The sequence below is a fragment of the Pygocentrus nattereri genome, chromosome 20 (genome assembly GCF_015220715.1).
Source record: "Pygocentrus nattereri isolate fPygNat1 chromosome 20, fPygNat1.pri, whole genome shotgun sequence".
Taxonomy (NCBI): Eukaryota; Metazoa; Chordata; class Actinopteri; order Characiformes; family Serrasalmidae; genus Pygocentrus; species Pygocentrus nattereri.
In genome coordinates, this window is record NC_051230.1 from 15,013,850 (window position 1) to 15,033,209 (window position 19,360).

At 37.6% G+C, this 19,360-nt stretch overlaps 1 protein-coding gene across 4 annotated transcripts; it reads right to left on the bottom strand.

The window, feature by feature from the left end:
- Window positions 1-470: 470 nt before the first annotated feature.
- On the bottom strand, window positions 471-16,860 carry LOC108423620 (selenocysteine insertion sequence-binding protein 2). 4 transcript variants are annotated; one of them, XM_017691043.1, is made up of 17 exons: window positions 16,697-16,860; window positions 15,985-16,094; window positions 15,650-15,839; window positions 15,390-15,465; window positions 14,263-14,489; window positions 14,057-14,147; window positions 13,828-13,952; window positions 13,045-13,173; window positions 12,801-12,884; window positions 12,604-12,714; window positions 11,435-11,558; window positions 11,084-11,250; window positions 10,642-10,961; window positions 7,861-8,081; window positions 4,651-4,805; window positions 2,979-3,147; window positions 471-849 (listed from the first exon to the last, which is right to left on the bottom strand). In XM_017691043.1, the coding sequence occupies exons 2-17, from the start codon at window positions 16,002-16,004 to the stop codon at window positions 722-724; spliced, it is 2,337 nt and encodes a 778-aa protein (XP_017546532.1). In that variant the 5' UTR covers window positions 16,005-16,094; window positions 16,697-16,860; the 3' UTR covers window positions 471-721. The 4 variants fall into 4 exon arrangements, with proteins under 4 accessions (XP_017546532.1, XP_017546530.1, XP_017546531.1 ...); XM_017691041.1 differs by having other exon boundaries at window positions 14,239-14,489; XM_017691042.2 differs by lacking the exon at window positions 16,697-16,860 and adding an exon at window positions 16,203-16,666 and having other exon boundaries at window positions 14,239-14,489.
- Between the last annotated feature and the right edge of the window lie 2,500 nt (window positions 16,861-19,360).

The following is a 19,360-nucleotide window of genomic DNA, read 5'->3' on the forward strand; positions in this document are numbered from 1 at the left end:
AGCTTGGCCAACGTCCTTCACCAGCATCACTACACATGGATAATAAATGTGGATGCCTTGATGCATATCCAATATAAATATCATAGACAGAAATACTGTCTATTCCATTCTTTATTAAATTTCCTGCTGACACAAAGGGATGTGATCATTACTGAAAAGTTTAAAATTCAAATAAATCTGCTGCTCAAGCTCTTTCTGATTTTACACTCACAGGTAATGTAAGGACAAAAGATATGGGCAGGTTTCAATAAGCTAAACATGCTGCATGTATAAACACTGTCAAGTACATTGAAAATCTGATGTGCAATGAAGCAAAACCGCTTACAAATTAGGTTACAAATAAGAATACTAGTGACCATGTTGTGCTAAATATCCAAGTCATGGAACTGTACCTCAACCATGATCAGCTCATGATGTATATCTTATATATAGTTTATTTTAATAAATTAAATATTAAAAAAACAGTCAGATCTGGGAGAAAGTGCTTTATTAGCTTCCTTACATCCTTCCTGCGGCAGTGAGAGGTGTGGTGTTGCTACTAAGTAGAGTTTGAATTAATATTTTCATATTTTATAGTCACATAATACAGGGTTGTATATGCAAATTTGTAAACATTGACTCCCATAAAAACATGATAAATCATCTCAATAATTGAAGTAATTCATAATGTAATAATGTACTCTATACAAAAGATACTAGACAGTTACATAACTAATGAATATCAACTTCCATCATGGTCGTCTGGCAGTGTGTCCGAATCTGTGCTGATGGCAACTGATGAAAACTGCTCTTTGAAAGCCAAGAACTTGTGGTTGCAGTCTTTTTCCAGCATGTTCTTCCAAATTTTAACTGAAACCATAAAAATACATATTAAAAAAGGTGCAAAGGATACACATCTAGGCACAAGAGCCCAAGTGATAAATTAGTTAGTCGATGATACTGGCTGATACTGATGACAGATAGTTTTATTGGTATCAGCAAAAGTGTAGATAACAGAAAATGGTTGACTTTTTTTGGCTGTGACACTGCCTGGATTAAAACCAGCCATCTTTTGGCGACATGGTGAAACTTTAGTCTGGTGTGCCTCTGGGAAACCTGTTTTACTACATGACAGCAATACAGCCTGAACTAATAAATTAGAACCACTATGGAGAAAACGCACAATGCTCTCAAATCGTACCTTAACCCAGGAAATAATCAAACACCTTAAAAATGCAAAGAACTGCAAAGAATGCTGAGTAACTTCAATCAGCTTGGTGATGTAAGGCTTGGATGCAGCTGCTCGGCCATGGAAACCCATTCCATGAAGCACTCTATGCTGTTCTTGAGCTAAAGGCCACATGAAGTTTGGAGGTCTGTAGCGATTGACTCTGCAGAAAGTTGGTGACCTCTTCACACGATGCGCCTCAGCATCTGCTGACCCTGCGCTGTCATTCCCAATCGCTTCCACTTGGTTATAATACCAGTGACAGTTGACGGTGGAATATTTAGTAGTGAGGAAATTTCACGACTGGACTTGTTGTTGCACAGGCGGCATCCTATCACTGGAATTCACTGAGCTCCTGAGAGCGACCCATTCTTTCACAAATGTTTGTAGAAGCAGTCTGCAGGCCTAGGTGCAGGTTTTATACACCTGTGGCCAAGGAAGTGATTGGAACAGCTGAATACAATAGATGGGTGAGTGAATCCTTTTGGAAATATAGTGCATCTGTCAGTAAGACAATGTTCAGCTGAAACTACTGGAGTAAAAAATAAAAAAGTAAATGTAAAATTATATAAGCTGATTTTATTGGTCATCTTAAGTGTTAATACAATACCAGTCAGGCCCTACTATGCAGAATTTTCATAAACCATCACTGAACAAATGATGGTCTTCTTCCTTTGTGTATATAGAAATTCACCAGATTTCATAACTAAGGGCATGTGGGAGCTTCCTCCATGGACAGTGGTTCTATGGTGTCAGTTGAATCATGCACATTGTGGAATATCAAAACAAGTGTCAAGACACATGAGACACACCTGGTGACATTAGGTGACACTAGATTCTAAAAAAGTTAAGTGCCACGTTGAAAAACTAGTCATAAGAAGCAAGTCCAAAATAGTGACTCGGTTCATCTAGAACAGCATGATATTTAATTTGATCACATGCTCACTTGCATGCTTTTATGCAAAGGCAACTAAAGTACCTAAGCAATGGCCAAGGTTTTCTTGTGAAAATATATTCAAGAATCTACAATATACAGTAATGTGCAAACATTAGAGAACACCCTTCATTTATTTAAATAGCCAGAACAGCCACGAGTTTGGAAAAAAAGCAGGAAATGTAATAGTCAATTACACAGAAGCCTAAATAACTATACATAACACCAACATTTCAGCATTCTTTGTCTTTATTATAGATTCCATTCTGTACAGGAGACGTGCTTTTTGTTTTTCACAGAAAAACGCTGCCACCATCACAAAAAACATTCAGTGATGTCGAGTTCTGAACTCTGGAGTGATCCATCCTGTTCTGAGAATACCAGCAGCTTGATTCGCACAGTTTCTTCTTTTTATTGTTTTCATTTTCCTAGTAACAGTTTCTTTACAGCTACACATCCTTTTAGATCCATAGAGTTGTCTCCTCACAGTGGAAGGATGGACAGAAACACCTGTGGACTGTTTTGGATCTGCAGCAAGAGTGGAGCTTGATTTTCTCTGTTCTCTCAAAAATGAAAGCTTTTACTGTTTATCTTATGGTGACAGCTTTAGTGGTCAGCCAGGCCTTGTGCAGTTGTTAGGGGTCCTGTATCCACTTTCTTATAAATAGATTACCTTATATCTAATTTCCTCAGAAGTATCTCCTGAAAAACAATTAACTTCTTAATGGACTTTTTAAATTTAAATGAAAAAAAATGAAGGGTGGACTTTTTTGCACAATGCTGGATTGTTCTCTTTAATACTAGGCAAATCACAGACATTTAAACATCTGATCTTACTGTATTCGGGCTCCTCTGCTGCAAGCAGTTCTGCAGGTGGCTCTGTGTTTTGTGCTCTCTCATTCTCTTCTCCCTGCTCTTCCTGTGAGGTTACCTCCAAATTAGCAATCATCACCTCATAGGCTTTCCTGGCCTGTGATGTGAGCTCAATCATTTTGTGGTAATGGTCCTGTGGAGGAGTTCAGACAAAACTGTTATATAACTTAATAAAAAATAAGAATATGTTAAATAGATGAGGAAGAGAGCAAGCTAACTGTGCAGTGCAGAGGTACTTGGTGACCAGGGCTTGGAAACACTGGAATATTATATATACAAATATGAGAGTAATCCTTTATGATTCTCTTTAAGAAATTTGTTAACTTACACAAAATTTATAGAAAATCCATTTCAACATCAGTAAAGTAATCTTGAATCTGATACAGCTTGGTGCTAAAATTAGCTCAGAAATGTTTAGTGAGAGAGCAGACAACTGGCATACAGTGAAAATCTCTCCCAAAAAGTTAACAAAAAGATGTCTATGACAAAATTACATAATATAACTACCTAATATCCATAAAGGATATACAATTTGAAGGCATCTTAGGCATGAATGAATGACATGAATGAATGGTGGAACAATGCCGCTAAAAGTTTGTGCACCTCTCTTATGTCACCATAATAAAACTACACGAGCAATTTCCTCGCATCCAATTACATTTACAGCATTTAGCAGACGCTCTTATCCACAGCAACTTACAAGAAGTGCTTTGTCTATCTAGAGAAAGTATCTTTGCTAGTTACCAATAGCTTAGAGAAAAGACAGTCCTGAGCTCAGACACTGCTAGAAACAAAATGTCACTGTAGAGAGAAAAAGGAACAGAGTTCAACACAGAACTCTGTGCAATTCAATGCAATACAATAAATACATTACAATAGCATCCATTGGTGATACCCTAGCAACCACCACAGACATCATAGTAAACATATGGTAACATCCTATAAACCTCTTTGGATACCATAGCAACCATCTAGAAACACCCTAGCAACCACTAAAGATACGCTAGAAACTGGTTAGCAACTCCCCAGCAGCCATATAGTATACCACAGCCACCACTTAGCAAAACACTCGCAACTGCCTGGAATACCATAGCAACCATTTAGCAACACCCTAGGAAACACTTCGGGTAACAAATCAACTAGCAACACCATAGCAACAACCTACAATACCACAGCAACCATTTAAAATAACATAGTAACTACCTGGCAAAATCATAGCAACTGCTGGGTGATGATTAAGCTGTGTAATCACTCTGTTGTTGTTGTTTTTTTTTTTCCACAAGAAATACAATTTTGTAGTCACATTAGTTTTATTTATATTATAAAAATGTGCTTTTCTGAGCAAATAAACACTTGCAGCCCAGATAAATACCCTTTTAAATAACAATTTTCTTAACTTCTTAACTTACTTCTGTGGTAATTACAAAATCCAGGACTGAAAACTGGATTCATGGTTTGGACTTGAAGACCTAGGCTCTTTAGCCTAGTCTAGCAAACACTGCTGACATCAATGACTGTCAGGAGAAGAAGAAAATCTACTGACCTTGAGCATTTCAGACAGCTAAAACACTGGCTAATGGAAAATGAATGTAGACTCCATCTTGAGGAAATTGTAACGTCATGTAAGGTCAGGTACCTGTGCTCCATCATAGTTGAAGATGCCCACAAGGCTGACAGGAACAGCTTTGTTCACACAACGACCCAAAGACTTCCTTGACAGGGCAAATACAAAGGGAACACTCTGCTCCCGGCATGTATCAATGATGGTATGAAGAGCCTCATCTAGACCACCTGCACAGAAAAAAACAGCCATAAAAACTACATATAGCTAGGTGGTATACACTTTTTTTTTCCATCCAATGTCTTGTAAATACACATTAACCTCCCAGTTTTTACTTATGACTCCAATTCTGGAGTGGGAAATTGGGAGGGTCAAGAGATTTCCCAAGTGGGCCACTTATGATTTGTGCCAGTTAATGTGGGCTAACAACACTGTCTTTATGAACGTGCTGGTCCTCCTTGTCTCCCACTAAAACGCAACATATTTACAAACTATAAATGTCACAGTTAAGTTTAGGTTTGTAGTAATTTAGGCAAGTAAAATGAACCCAGCCCATTAAGTGGTGCAGGTCTTGTCGAGAGACTGTAACTGGTCAACTTATGAGTCTTCTAAAGAAGATAAAAGAATAGCCTGTTCAAACGTGGCAAAGATATATGTGTCTGAAGCTGGTTGTCTACAGATAGCATTACTTTCTGCATTGCTGAACAATGCAACCATTCCCATACATAAACAATGTGAAGATGATGACAGAAAAATATGAGATATATTGTCATCAGCATATATTTATGTGTGTTTATTGATTAGTTAATTAGGAATGTAAGTCATATATTTTTATAATTTTTTATTAATTTTTTTTTTTAATCCCATTATTAGCCTTGTCAGATTTGTAGAAAAAGCAGGCACATAGCTTATCACTGTTTATTGCTTACACTCACAGACCTAAATGTGAGTCAGCAGGACAGCATTCAATGCACCACTTTCTAATTCTATATACAGACTACATAACATTTAAAGGAAAACTTCAATACTGAAATATCATTTCTAATTAGGGATGCAAATGATTAATCGACTTTAGATTAATTGTCGATCAAGTGGTTGCTCGAACAAAATGTATTAATCGCGATTAATCGCTAGAGGGCGCTACTGTAGTAACTTGAACAGAGCGTAACAATGAGAGGTGAACACGTGTCGCGAGAGACCAAGGTTGAAAACAAAATGAAGCGGGCGAAAAGAAGTGCGGTGTGGGACCATTTCAACATTGTTAATTTAGGCAAAGAAGTCAAATGTTCTCTGTGTAAAGCGGTACTGAAATACAACAGTTCCACTAGCTCACTCAGTTATCATTTGAACAGCGTGCATGCAGCTGTCCTGCATGGCACCAGTGCACCTGGTCAACCTAAAATCACAGCTACACTGGGAAGGCGAGCGTGTGATGAGAGAAGGGCGGAGGGCGTTACAGAGAGGATATGCAGCAGGATCGAGAGAGATTTGATGCCAATCAACACAGTTGACGGTGCAGGATTTCGATCTCATTGCGTTCCTAGAGCCAGGCTATAATATCCCTTCGAGGCCACCAATAACATCCCGCCTCGAAGCTCGCTACGAAAAAAAGAAGAGTGAGCTAAAAACAAAGCTAGCTACTGCTACTGCTGTAGCCCTGACAACAGATTGTTGGACGGCTCTAACAACAGAAAGTTAAATCACCGTGAGGTGCCACTACACTGACGAGAACTGGCAGCTAAAATCTGCAGTGCTGATTACGACGAACATGTCGGACAGACACACCGCTGACAATTTAGCTGACAAGCTCAATGATGTTGTGGAGACTTGGGGACTCTCCGGTCGCGTTCCAGCGTGTGTTCACGACAACGCTAGAAACATTGTCCAAGCAAACAACCCCACACGGGTCAGCTGGAAATGAGCTGCATGTTTTGCACACACGCTAAATCTCGCAGTCAGTGATGGCTTTGCTGCTGCTGGGGTAAGCAGAGCAATAGTGGCAGCGGGAAGGTTGGTGAAACATTTCCACCTGTCTATTTTGCTGTAACCCTATACAAATTAAGGCAGTTGTGGATGTTTCAGTTGAGGATTTCCTAATTAATAGCCTAGATGCAGTTTCTTCATGATCTATTATTATTTTTATGATCTAATATTCTGTTTGGCTCTCTATTTAATTTCTTCTATTTAAAAAAAAAAAAAATGTCTAATGTTTCAAATGCAAGAACTGAGCCAGTCCTTAATTAATTTTTTTTAAATTAAAGAATGTATTTTGTTATACCATAAAAAACATGTCTGCTTTCTTTTCCTAATGCATAATTACTTGAGGAATATATAATATAATACAATACAATATAATTATCATAATATACTTTTTGAACTCAGCGTTTTAACTATTTAGCTGATATTTTTAAAGGCCCTATTGAAACACTGAAATTCAGGTGAAAAACGCCGGTTATCAATTAATTGAAAGTCGATCGATAAGATCAATCAACTAATGATTAATTAATTAATCGATAATTTGCATCCCTATTTCTAATAAATAATTTTTCCAGTATTCAGTGTTTTAAAATAAAGCAGGTGTTTTAAATGCTTGTTTATTTAAAAAAAAAAAAAAAAAAAAAAAAAAAAAACATGGTGCGAACACGGCTGGTCATATATCTATCTATAAGCTATATCCTTTCATAGCTAATTTTTTTTTTCCTCATAGTAAAGCCTGACAACTAACAGAAAACATATAATCTTACATGTCTCATGGGAACATTTTAGTTCATCTGCATGCTCATTTGAATGTTGTGGGCAATGATGCATATATTTACACACAATTGCTTTTTACTGCTTTAGAACTTAAGCCTCCTCCCTTTAAAGTGTACAAACATGCCCTGACTTAGCATCCAGCTAACTTAAGTTAGTACAGCCAGAACACATTTTAGCCATTACGTATTTCCCATGAATGTTAAAATGCTCATTCATAATTCACATGCTAATCTGACCACATGACACTTGTATGCATAAGGTTTATAAAGACTGTTTTGAAAAGCAAGACTGGATGCAGGACAGTGTGCCTTTTGTGAGGTCATTATGTGCTGTATGTCACTGTAGAAACAAATTTTTACAAGAACAGAAAGTAACCAAATAAACAAAAGTCCTAACTGTGTTTTAAAAGGGGGCATAGCTTATATTTTCAAGTGGACCTATGATGTGCCATTTTTACTTGACCACTTGGGTGATTAAATCACTGTAAAATTAAAAAAAAAAAAAAAAAAAGTTTAGATGTTTCTTCCATACCTTTAGACTGCACACGCTCACAGTTGGGAGAGATGATGACACATTTGACTTTCCTGAGTTTTAAGTGTTTTAGAACCTCTCTAAGGCCCATGACCAGCCGCCTCTTCATCCTGGCCTTCATAGGGTCCTTCTGGTACAGCCGATCCTGGAACCTTACCAGTACCTTCAGTAGAGTAGTCACACATTCGTCTACGTCTTTACTCAGCATCTGGCTGCAGTACCTTTCAAAGCCAAGGGTAACAAAAGTCTCAATACAACCAGTATAACACAGTTGAGCGCCCTAAATGGGAATGTTTAACCTAAGATCACAAATACACCTGGCCACTTCATGTGCTTGATATCTGGATTGCAACCTGATAAGATTTTGAACAGGTGGAAATGCATGTGGTCATCACTGACTAGTCAGATTTCTATGTGGTGCATGTGGTGCAAATCTGTTCATATACAACAAATACTTCTCTATTTTGCTCCTTGTTTTTTCTGTGCTTTGCAAAAGAAAAACACAAATTTGCATGTCACTTTCTTACTATGGCAGTCAATGCTTACAAGGTATTGGCTGTTAAGAATAACAAGTGTCCTGTGTAAACCATTGCCGTCTTGAACCAAAAGCATTAAATGCAGCAAAATGGAAAATGTGTCAGGGGAAAATAAAGGTTACACAATTTGGTGCTTTACTTAACCTAAGTCAACCAAGTAGACTACCAAATTAAACTTGGAGAAGGGTCTAAGCTGAACTCCCCCATGACAATACAGATGGAATTTTGAAAATGACCTATCTTCAAGTAAACAAATCTTGCATGTTGCAGTAAGCAAAAAGCTTCTAACTCCAATACATTTTTCCCTATATTCCCTTTCCCCTGAATGCCTCCGAATTACAAGGTCGTTAAGGAACTGTAATATAACAATGGCTACTACAAGGCTTGGGAATGTGATGACAATGCTTTTATGGGTGATCTGCCATTGTCTCAGGACTAGTCAGTCTAGGATGCTTCAGAATAGTTGAAAAACACAATTATTTTCCTTGATTTTGGCTGATCTGTAGCTAAATACGTTTGCAGTGATAACCAGCATGTGGATCTGCATGACTACCAGATCACAGATCAGATCAAGATCAAAGAAAGCAGATTAGAAAGGAAGGTTTAATCAGTTATTCAGATGCAGCTCTGGTTAAACAGCATGTAGGAAGCATCCCAGTGAGAATGAAGATAACATCAAGCTCTACTCATACAGATATAATGAAATAACACTTTCAACATCATTTAGTTGATTTATCAACTTTGAATCCAACTTTGCATAAAAGTCACAAACAGATGCCACAATGTAACCACTGCACTACTGTTAAAAGGAAAACTGGAATAAAAAGCTGGCAAATAAGAAGTAAATCTCAGTATTGTGGTAAGGTGTGCACTGATGATACTACCACTAACATTGCCAATCAACAAACCTTACGTTTTATCTATTTATGTTTTTCAGCTAAAACGTGAGGTGAAGTAAATTATGCCATAACTATACTAGTCACATTAGCTGAGCTTACCAGACAGTTAGCCTCACAAAGACTTTAGATGACTGCCTCTTCAACGTAAATGTAAGATTCAGCGATCTAATATGGGTTTTGTCGGGATTAATATTGTACAGCACAGCAATGGTGTAATTACTTTGCTGGCAAACCAGGTAAGCAGGGTTTGCTAAATAGCTACCTTTAGTGGAAGTTGCCTAAACCAAGTGAACCCCAGTAACAGAGTTAAATCAAAGATCATATGAATCCTTTCCTTCTATAAAAATGCCAGTTTCCTTATTTAAATATGCCAGTTCCTCAAGTGAATGAAGTCAAATCTCCCAGTGGCCGAGTAAAATTCAGCAGTAACTGAGATAAATCTGCTAGTTGCTTGGAAGAAAGATGTCAAAAGGTTAGATAGTGAAATCTGCCAGTGGCTAAGAAAAAAAAAAAAATACATTTGTGAGCTGTGCATTGGCTTTGAGTAACCTAAAGATTATGACCTACTTGAAGGAACAGGCACTTAAGCCGCACATCAGCTATGACAAAAAAATCTATGAATGGAAGTAGAAGCAACATGTCCAGATCATTTGGTCGACATGGTCAACGCTTCTTTTCCATAGCTGTTTGACATCTCTCTGGAGTTGGTTAAGATACACTTCCATTTGATTAATTACACAATCACTTTAAACTCTTGCAGTGTAAATGAGAATTTGCGGCTAAAAAACAAAGAATGAACCCTGACAATATGGCAGAGCAATCCCATAATGCAGTGTGACGTGACGTACATTCCCAAGCTCTATAGAAAAATGACGTTATATGAAAGTAAGTCTACTACAAAACTTCAGCATTGTTATTATATAACCCTACCAGCTACTCCTAATGTCCTCCATTACAGCCAATGCAACTTCACTACCACACTTCACAAAGCTTACTGTTCTACAAGGGGCATTTTGATGAGGTCAGTTTTATGACATCCATTTCGCACAAAACAGTGTTAAGTCATAAGTAGGAAATGGAGTAATAGATAAACTTGTATAACATCTGGCATTTACATTTGTAGAACGTCTGGCTAAAATGTGCCTCAGTCCACCTCCTGAAGTGGTTTGCGCAACTGGATTTAAATCAGTTTTAAATGCATCATGGGTGAATCAACACTTGCTTTTTAAATATGGATAATCTCTATCTGGAAATAATCCTGATACTCAAGACACATGAAATGAACAGGTGGTAAATGAAGTCTAAGCATTTGTGACTAACATAAGAAGTTAATGTGCCTTTCTTACTCTCTGAATTTCCTGCTGTGGATTTTGGGTCGACTGGGGTTGGAATCCAGATTGCAGCCTTCAGAAAGTGCATTTTCTTCTGCAGTGATATCCGTGCTGACATCTTGCAAGCTTGTTTGATCAGTCTCCTCTGCAATAGCATGCTCACCTTCCGTCAAATCCAAATCATGTGCAAGTTTTTTGCATAAAGATTCACTGGCCTCTTCTGCATTCTGGCTGGAATCTGCCTCTGTTTGATCCTCTCCACTGGTCATTCGAGCTGGGTCTCTTTCCTCTTGCAGACGGCTCTGTTTCCTTTCTTCTCTCTCTTTTAGAATAACCTGAGCAATATTCATAAGATGTGTGACACTGATCAATGTGTTGCACTAAATTAATTTGACTATAATAATTTAAAGTGATGAAAACTAAGCACAGTCTGAAAAAATGCAAGATTTTAACTCACTCTTTTGAGGGGTGTTGGCTTTTTGGCTTTAGGAACCTCTCGTTGTTTTCCCTTTTTTACCAGAGGACAGGTAGAGTCCAAGGGGTTGTGAGCTATCCTCTCTTGCTGCCATGGATGCTTCTTGTGAACTACTGGTTCCTTTTGAACAACTGGTAGGGCTCCTCCAACTGATTTTAAAACCAAAACAGTATAAATACAATGCAGTGATGAAAGTTGAACAATTAGCAATCAATCTTAATTATTCTGACTGGTTTATCTATACTTCAATTGTAAAACTGGACTGCACATTACACTAATCTTTTGCATGCACATTTCAAAAGGCAACAGGCACTAAATACACCACAGAAATACCTGAAAATGTTATAGGCTTAACATCTTGTTTGGACTTCTGAGACTGTTGCTTCTGCTTCAAAACTGCCAGCATGTTTCCCAGGTCAAGCTGCACAGGAGCTTTGCTCTTCTTCTGACTCCCCGACTTCAGGTCAAGAGTGGGAAAGAATTCAAAATGACCAATTATGTCCGATTTGCTATATTTTAGTAACATGAGCTTTCTAGACTCTGTACTCTCACTGGAAATCACTGCAGAACCTGCAGCTTGTGTTTCGCTCAGTTTCTTATCTGTGAAACTCAGTTGAGGCAAAATCAGACACTTAGTATTTGTCTGTTTATTTTAAAGAGTATAGCTTGGGTGCTGATTTCTGTGTAAATTTCAAGCCACATCTCACATACTATGGATTTGCGCACTGGGTTTAAAACATCATCATGTAAAACACAAAGGAAAAATCTATGTATAATAATGAACTGTTTCATATTTTATGTATTACTGCTATGTATTATAATGCCTAAGAAACTGCTAAAATGCCTAGAGGTTTCTCTAATCCATAACATTTATTAAGAATGAAAAGAGACAATTCAACTTCTAATGCCTATACTAGTGCCTATGTTTTTGTGGAAAGAAAATACATCCTTTACATTTGTTGCCACTTTTTTGTTGATTTGTGACATTGAAAAAAAAGGAAAATGATCAGAAGGGCAGACTTGAACCTGCTGATAATGATGTAAACTGAATTAATGTAATTTACTATGTTTATATGTAGTTACAATCATGTTATGTAAACCCTAAACATACAGCATGGACTAATATTTTTTTAGGAATGAGAAGACAGGCTCTATGTCAGTATATTTCTGATATCCTATGCCATGTTTAAATGTAATTAAAGCACTATAAGGCTACGAAATGACCCAAGAATCCCTGTTACCACCAAGTATTCGGACAGAGATTTAGACTGAATTTGGGCGCCTAACAACTTGTGTTAGAACATGTGCTTCAAAATGTGAGTGTTGAGTTATGAAGTTTTGAGGTATCCTGGACATAAGCCTAGTTCTGAACTACACATCATTCTGAATGGAGATTCTCCATTAAAATGAATATGTGGTCCAGGACTAGGCTTAATCCCTAACCAGGGAATCCGTAATGCAATTTGATAAGAATGTAATCACACACTCAATTTGTAACCAACCTGTACTTTCTTGGAATCAGTGGGGGCCAGCTTCTCAGGAGGTGCTTTGCTCTTATTTACACTCCCTGGCTGCAGAGAAGACAACTCTTTTTCAGACATGCCTGAACTATCCTGTGTAACAGAAAGAAAATTGAGTAAAAAAAAAAAAAAGCATTCTGTCACCAAATCACCAAATTTTCTTTCTCTAAAATCTTTACCTGAACTGCTGGGTTTGATGTTGGTCTTGAGCCTTTGTGCGGATTAACCAAAGTGAGAGTTAGGTCTGGGAACTCTTCTTCATCCTAAACATGAAAATGCTATTAGCAGAGTCTCTCCAGTGTGATCATGTGCACAACAGTGAAAAATAAAAGCAAATACAAGCAAACAAAATGTAAAAAACACCAAATAAAAGCAACAGATTAGCAAAAAAACTTACAATGAAGTTGAAAATAATGTGACTACCTCAAACTTTGGAGGCTCCTGCTGTATGTGCACATCTATCTGCTGCTCCAAGCCCTCAGATGCTGCTTTAGACTTCTTCTTTTTCTTCTTTTTCTTTTTTTCAGCAGCTTGTTCTGCCTGTTGTTGAGACTTTTCCACATTGAGATTAAGAGTAAAATGTTTTGACATTCTGCTTACAATTAGATGGGAATAATTCCAAATTTTTGCTTCTTCTTAGCAAACATGAGACCTCAGTAGTCACCCAAATAGCCCAAATTGTTTTAGTAAAAAACAAATCAAAGTTTGAAACATTTTGGTAACATATTTTTGCAGAAATTATTTGGGTAACTACTGTCTTCTAGTGTTAGCTCTTATCTTAGCCACTCCAGTTTTGAACTAAAGAAGAAAAACTTGAACACCAAGCATGTCTCAACCAATCAACTACATCTGAAGTCAATAGAAAACTGTAAACTGTGTAATCCATTTTGTTAAAGTTCATTATTCAGCAATTACATGTTAAACAGTGCAAACTGACTGAACTATTTTTAAGCCTTAATTGGAAGTGTGTAATAGACCTTTGGATTCACATGCCCTTCACACTGCATGAACATTTTAGAACATTACAATGAATATATTGATTAATAGAAATTGTGCAAAATTACAGGAAATTAATTGGAATGTTCTTTCATTCTCCAGGAGACCCGACACATCTGGAGACACAAGGTTCTGATATGTAATAACATGCAATTAAAACATATCATAACTAAGACTAACAGGCTACTGCTAGATACTGAAACACTATACCTGAGTAGATTCCTCATGTGTGGCAGGACTTTTCTGGATGAATTTAGGAGGCTGAGAGGCAATGTTAGCCCAGGATGTCATTGGTGATCCATAAGGGTTGGATAACTCAAGCACAGAATCATGACCTAAATAAAGGAGAAGTGGAGAATTGTATCAGTGCATCAGAGTAATAGCAAAATATGTGGAAATCTCAACAACAACTCAGTTTCCATAAAGAACTGAATTATACCTGATGATGAAGTCAATGTCTTTTCACATTTCTCTGTTGAGGTGACCTGCTTAGTTGATTTTTGTTTTGGTCCTTTCTTTCCTGGTGTATCCTTAAGAAACATCAAAATGAGATTTGGTTTCATTCCAGAGCTTTCAACAATGAATGCATCAAGTCAATAACTGATTATTTCTGTTTATTACTGTTATCTTTCCCAAAAAAACAACCATGTTCTGGCAGATATTTTGGTCTCCTATTGAATCCTGAAGGTCTGCTGAGGTGCCAGCACCCCAGCAGGTCCGAGGTTCCTGAATGAAGGCCGCTTTGGGGTTGCTTGATGTAACATTACACAGTTCAGGAAAATCAGATAGCTTCACTTCAAATGTGCTGCTACTCATTACTCCTGATTTGCGTCTCACATCTGGAGCTGTAGAAGGTCTAGAGCCTCTATAACCTTTAAAAACAAAAGACAAAGGTCAATGTTAGTACGAACAGTGACACCTTGTGGGGATTTCCTGGACATTGATTAAGCCTAGACCAGGAATGCCCAAACATTTGGTCCTGTGGGTATTGTGAGAAGGGTGCTGGGTGCTAAAAGGACAAAACAGTACACCAATAAAAAGGTCGTTTTAATTTGCGGTGTAAGAGCTTTGTATTAATTCATAGTACGTCTGTTGGTATAGTGACTGAGAGGTCAATGACTGCACGTTGGCAAGAGTTGTTGTTTTTTTTTTCTCCTTTTGGTAACTTCAGGTGTACATTTTGTATATATACATGTTTGTTCTCTCACTGAGGGGAGATGACTTTCTGATGGGTCCAACATCCTTGCAGGTACCTTTAGCCTACATCACTGATACATGGACATCATAAGTTCCTACTTTATATCTCTGGTATTCAACCACAAAGCTTTCTGTTGTCTGGAGCTTCAAAAAGATTACATACTATACTGTGTAAGAGTCAGAGACCACCCTTAATTTATTTCATTTCCAATTTCAGGAGATATTTTCTCAGGATTAAATGAATGAATAGTAGTCTCTGAAAAAAGCTGATGCTTGTTTTGCAGGTTTATGGACAGTTACAAAATCAATACACACGTGTCTGTGGAGGCATACTGATTTATTATCACACTATAGAGGAAATCTCACTAAAAGATTTTAATATCTCACCTCATCACCGCCTCATGGCAAGATCAGTACCATTGAATTCCAGGAGAGTTCACTAGTAGGAACTTTTCCAAATTTTGCATCATAAGTAGAACTGTTAGATACTGCCTAGTGTTTGTCTAGATGTCGCCTAGGTACATAAAACTGCTCCCAAGTATTTCTTTAATTATTTATAATTAATTACAGCTTACCTCTTTTGGTTGTATCTGCTGATCTCCTGTTAATTCTTCTGTTATGGGAAAAAGGCTCAGGTCTATGCAGTTCTGTCTGCGAGATTAAAAGACAAGAACAAATTCTGCACTGTACAGAACTTTTACATATCAAGTTAACATAATCACACATTTAAAACATAAAACTAACCAAATAAGGAAGACAATCAAAAAAATGACCAGAACTGTGCCCCAGTATTACTTGTTACAATGACTGATAAAGTGCAAAAACAGAATAATACCTTTCCAGTATGCTCAGGTGTATATTCTTTTCGGGTTGTGTCAGTTTGGGGGCTGTTGCTTGGTTGGACACTACTTGAACTGTGTCCCTTTGATCCACCACCATGCTGACTGTCTGTTACTGCTGACCTCGGTCTTCTCTTGAGCCAGTTTTCAGATAAGGACTGATTCATGTGATCTCTGGATACTGGTCTGGAACATAAAATGTCAAACAGAAATGGACAGATCACGGGAGGGGCGCATATACTTCAACTACAATAACTATGTCACTGCTATAAGCACAGTGAAATGTTCTTTTTTTATTTTTAATTGCCATAGAGGAAAACAATACACTTACCTTCTTAAGCCTTCTTCCATTTTTGAGATTATTCTCTGTGCTGGATTAATCAGCAACTCCTGATTCCTTAATATTAATTGCCCAGGGGAGCCAACAGTCTGAAGATCAGACTTTGAGAGAGAGAAGTTACAAAACTCAACGCTTTATCATATAACGTTTCCAACTCTAGTGCGAAAAATGTCAAATAAACAACAGACCAAGCAAAATAAACTGCTCACCCGTGACTCACTTTTCTTGTGACAGTTTTCAAGTTAACTCACTAACGTTAATTCAACTCGTGTCCAGCCACCAGTTAAAGGTTTGCGTGTTTTTCTAGCTCTGTTTGCTGATATCTTTGTGAATAGCTGTATATCAACTGGTAGGCAGACAGGCAGGTAGTTTCTCTGCAAAGTAGCTTAGCTAGCTGGCTATGCTACCAAACTTTATTTCGCCATCTGGAAAGCTAGCTCACAATTTTATATAAGACCATTCTACCACTTAGCAGTAGCGTAACGTTATATGTCACAGCCATCTTAGCTCTCGGTTGACTGTCACAACAATTTATGGCGAATGTCACGTTTCTAATATGAAGACTGGCTAACTAGCTGGCTAGGTTAAGTAAGTGAAAGGCCACTGAAAGCAGAAAACAAGCAAGTCCCAGCTCTCGTTAGTTAGCAGCCAGCTAAACACAGCCAAAAACACTGCGTCACAAAACATTAAATGACAAACTTACACTTGTCGTTTAACGGGCTCCTTTCCGACACGCATATTTCCAGGTTTGCTTTGAACATGCTTGCAAATTCCAACTGACAACCCCAGATATTTAACATCAGTAGCAGATCTAAACAGGTCAAACTTCATCTGCCAAAGAACTCCGTCATGTTGAACTCTTACTTTGAAAAAGAGAAATGTGGGGGGCGGGGCGATGTCACTAATATGTTTTGTGATTGGATGTTTCCGCAGCTTGTTCTGACCACAGAAACAACCGCCTGAATTCTGTGTAATTAACCTTCATATAGCAAAGACTTGATTTTATGGACGAATTATTTCATTTTAACAAACTAGCACGCGATCAATTTACTAAGCTTCAGATCATAAACAAAACCATAATGTTTTTATTTTGTTTCTATTTTTGGGTGGCAAATGTGGAAAAAATTCAACCAGGGGCTTTAAAGCTTACAATGTTTTCTCCATGCGTGGCTTGATATCTACACAGTGAATGCGTTTAATATTAATGTTAAAAAGCGGTGAACGTTAAGGCCCATGGTTGCCTTTCTGAAAGATTGTTATTTTATTCAGTTCTGGCACTGGCTTAAAAATATTTAAAGAAGATTTTTATTTAAGGTTCACTTAGTTCAGCTAGTTGGAGGGAATTCTTTGGTTTTTAAATTTTGTGTGTGAAGATGGAGGTATATGTGGCCAGAATATGAGTTTATTTGGACAAATCCAAGTGTCCACATCAGAAAACATACCGGGGGTCAAAACACATTCAGCCAGATACATCACGGACAAGCTGAAAACAAAGAAAACCAACAATATAACAAGACAAGTGCATAAAAGCATGTCAAATTATGGGTGGCTTAGTAATACACATGAAAAAACTAAGATTTCACAAAGATCTGAAAATTAAGATGAATATATTTTGTGTCTAAAACCATACACCACTACCAGTATGTCAAAATAGCGCACCACCATTTAGTACATTTAGCACAGTATGTATAGTACTGTATAGTATTGGGGCGTCAGTCACTTGCTCCATTTTTCAGAAGGGGCTTTGGGGGCTTGGTATGCAAAGTTGTGCTGCGTGCCCCCCCAGGCCCCATTATTTGGACATTTATTCTTGCTGTTGTGTAGCACACAACTAAAATAACAGTACAGAGCATTCTCTAGTTTTTAGTCCACCTTAAATAAACCATGGACACTGCCAAAGCACTGAAGTGCACAACAAGAGACATGTTTATGTGGAAATAAGCTGGCGGTGCCAAAGTGGACGGCCAATCAGAACTGAAAGCGTCTATGAGGAGGTGGAGCATTATAGTATTGGGTAAAAGAATAAGTGAAGGTACCAGAGAGAAAATCTCTAAAAATACAAAGGTAAAAGTCAGCTCTGTTACTACAACCCCTGTCAAAAATTATGGAATCATCACTCTTGGAGGAAGATCTTTCAATTGTTTAATTTTGTAGAAAAAAGTTAATCACAGAGACATGCCACAAAACTTCTTTTTTTCAAAATTCCAACCTTCTGGCATTAAGAAAACAATAAAAAAAATAAATAAATATAATTGTTGTAGTCAGTCACAATTGTGTTTGTAGATCAAGAAGAGGAAAAACATATGGAATCACTAAATTCTGAAGAAAATATTATGGAATCATGAGGAAAAACACTGCACCATCAGTACTTTGTTGCACCACCTCTGGCTTTTATAACAGCTTGAATTCTCTGAGGCAAGGACTTAACTAATGACAAACAGTATTCTTCATCAATCCATCTCCAACTGTCTGCTATTGCTGTTGACAGATCAGCTTTGCAGGTTGGAGTCTTGTCATTGACTATTTTCTTTAATTCCCACCAGAGATTTTCAACTGGATTGAGATCTGAACTATTTGCAGGCCATGCCATTGACATTATATGTTTTTCTTGAAGGAAAACTTTCATGTCCTTTGCTCTGTGGCAAGATGCATTATCATCTTGAAAAATGAAGTCATCATCACCAAACATCCTTTCAGCTGATGGAATAAGAAAAGTGTCCAAAATTTCAATGTAGACTTTGGCATTTATTGAAGATGTAATGACTGTCATCTCCCCTGTGCCTTTACCTGACATGCAGCCCCAGATCATTAATGACTGTGGAAATTTACATATTTTCTTCAGGCAGTCATCTTTATAAATTTCATTGGACCAGCACCAAACAAAAGTTCCAGCATCATCACCTTGAGCGATGCAGATTCACGATTCATGACTGAAGATTACTTTCATCCAGTCATCCACAGTCCATGATTGCTTTACTTTAACCCACTGTAACCTTGTTCTTTTCTGTTTACATGTTAATGATGGCTTTCATTTGGCTTTTCTGTATGTAAATCCCATTTCTTTTAGGTGATTTCTTACAGTTCGGTCACAGAGATGATTTACCTTCTTGAAGAGGTTTTATAATTCTCTCCTTTGAATCTACTGACATCTCTCATGTTGGAGCCATGATTCATGTCAATCCACTTTGTGCAACAGCTCTCCATGGTGTGAGCACTCTTTTTAACTGAAGACTAATTAGCAGGTTTAATCTGATGCAGGTGTTTGTTTAAGAACTGCAAATTACAGAGCGATTCCATAATATTTTCCTCAGAATTTAGTGATTCCATTTTTTTCCTCTACTTTATCTACAAACACAGTTGTGACTGA

Excerpts from the sequence above, each read along its gene's own strand:
- LOC108423620 (XM_017691041.1), bottom strand. The coding sequence starts at position 16,004 with ATGGAAGAAGGCTTAAGAAG. Across the intron at positions 14,490-15,389 it reads AGCAGATACAACCAAAAGAG|GTTATAGAGGCTCTAGACCT; the intron begins GTAAGCTGTAAT and ends TTGTTTTTAAAG. Across the intron at positions 12,885-13,044 it reads AGGAGCCTCCAAAGTTTGAG|GATGAAGAAGAGTTCCCAGA; the intron begins GTAGTCACATTA and ends TTTCATGTTTAG.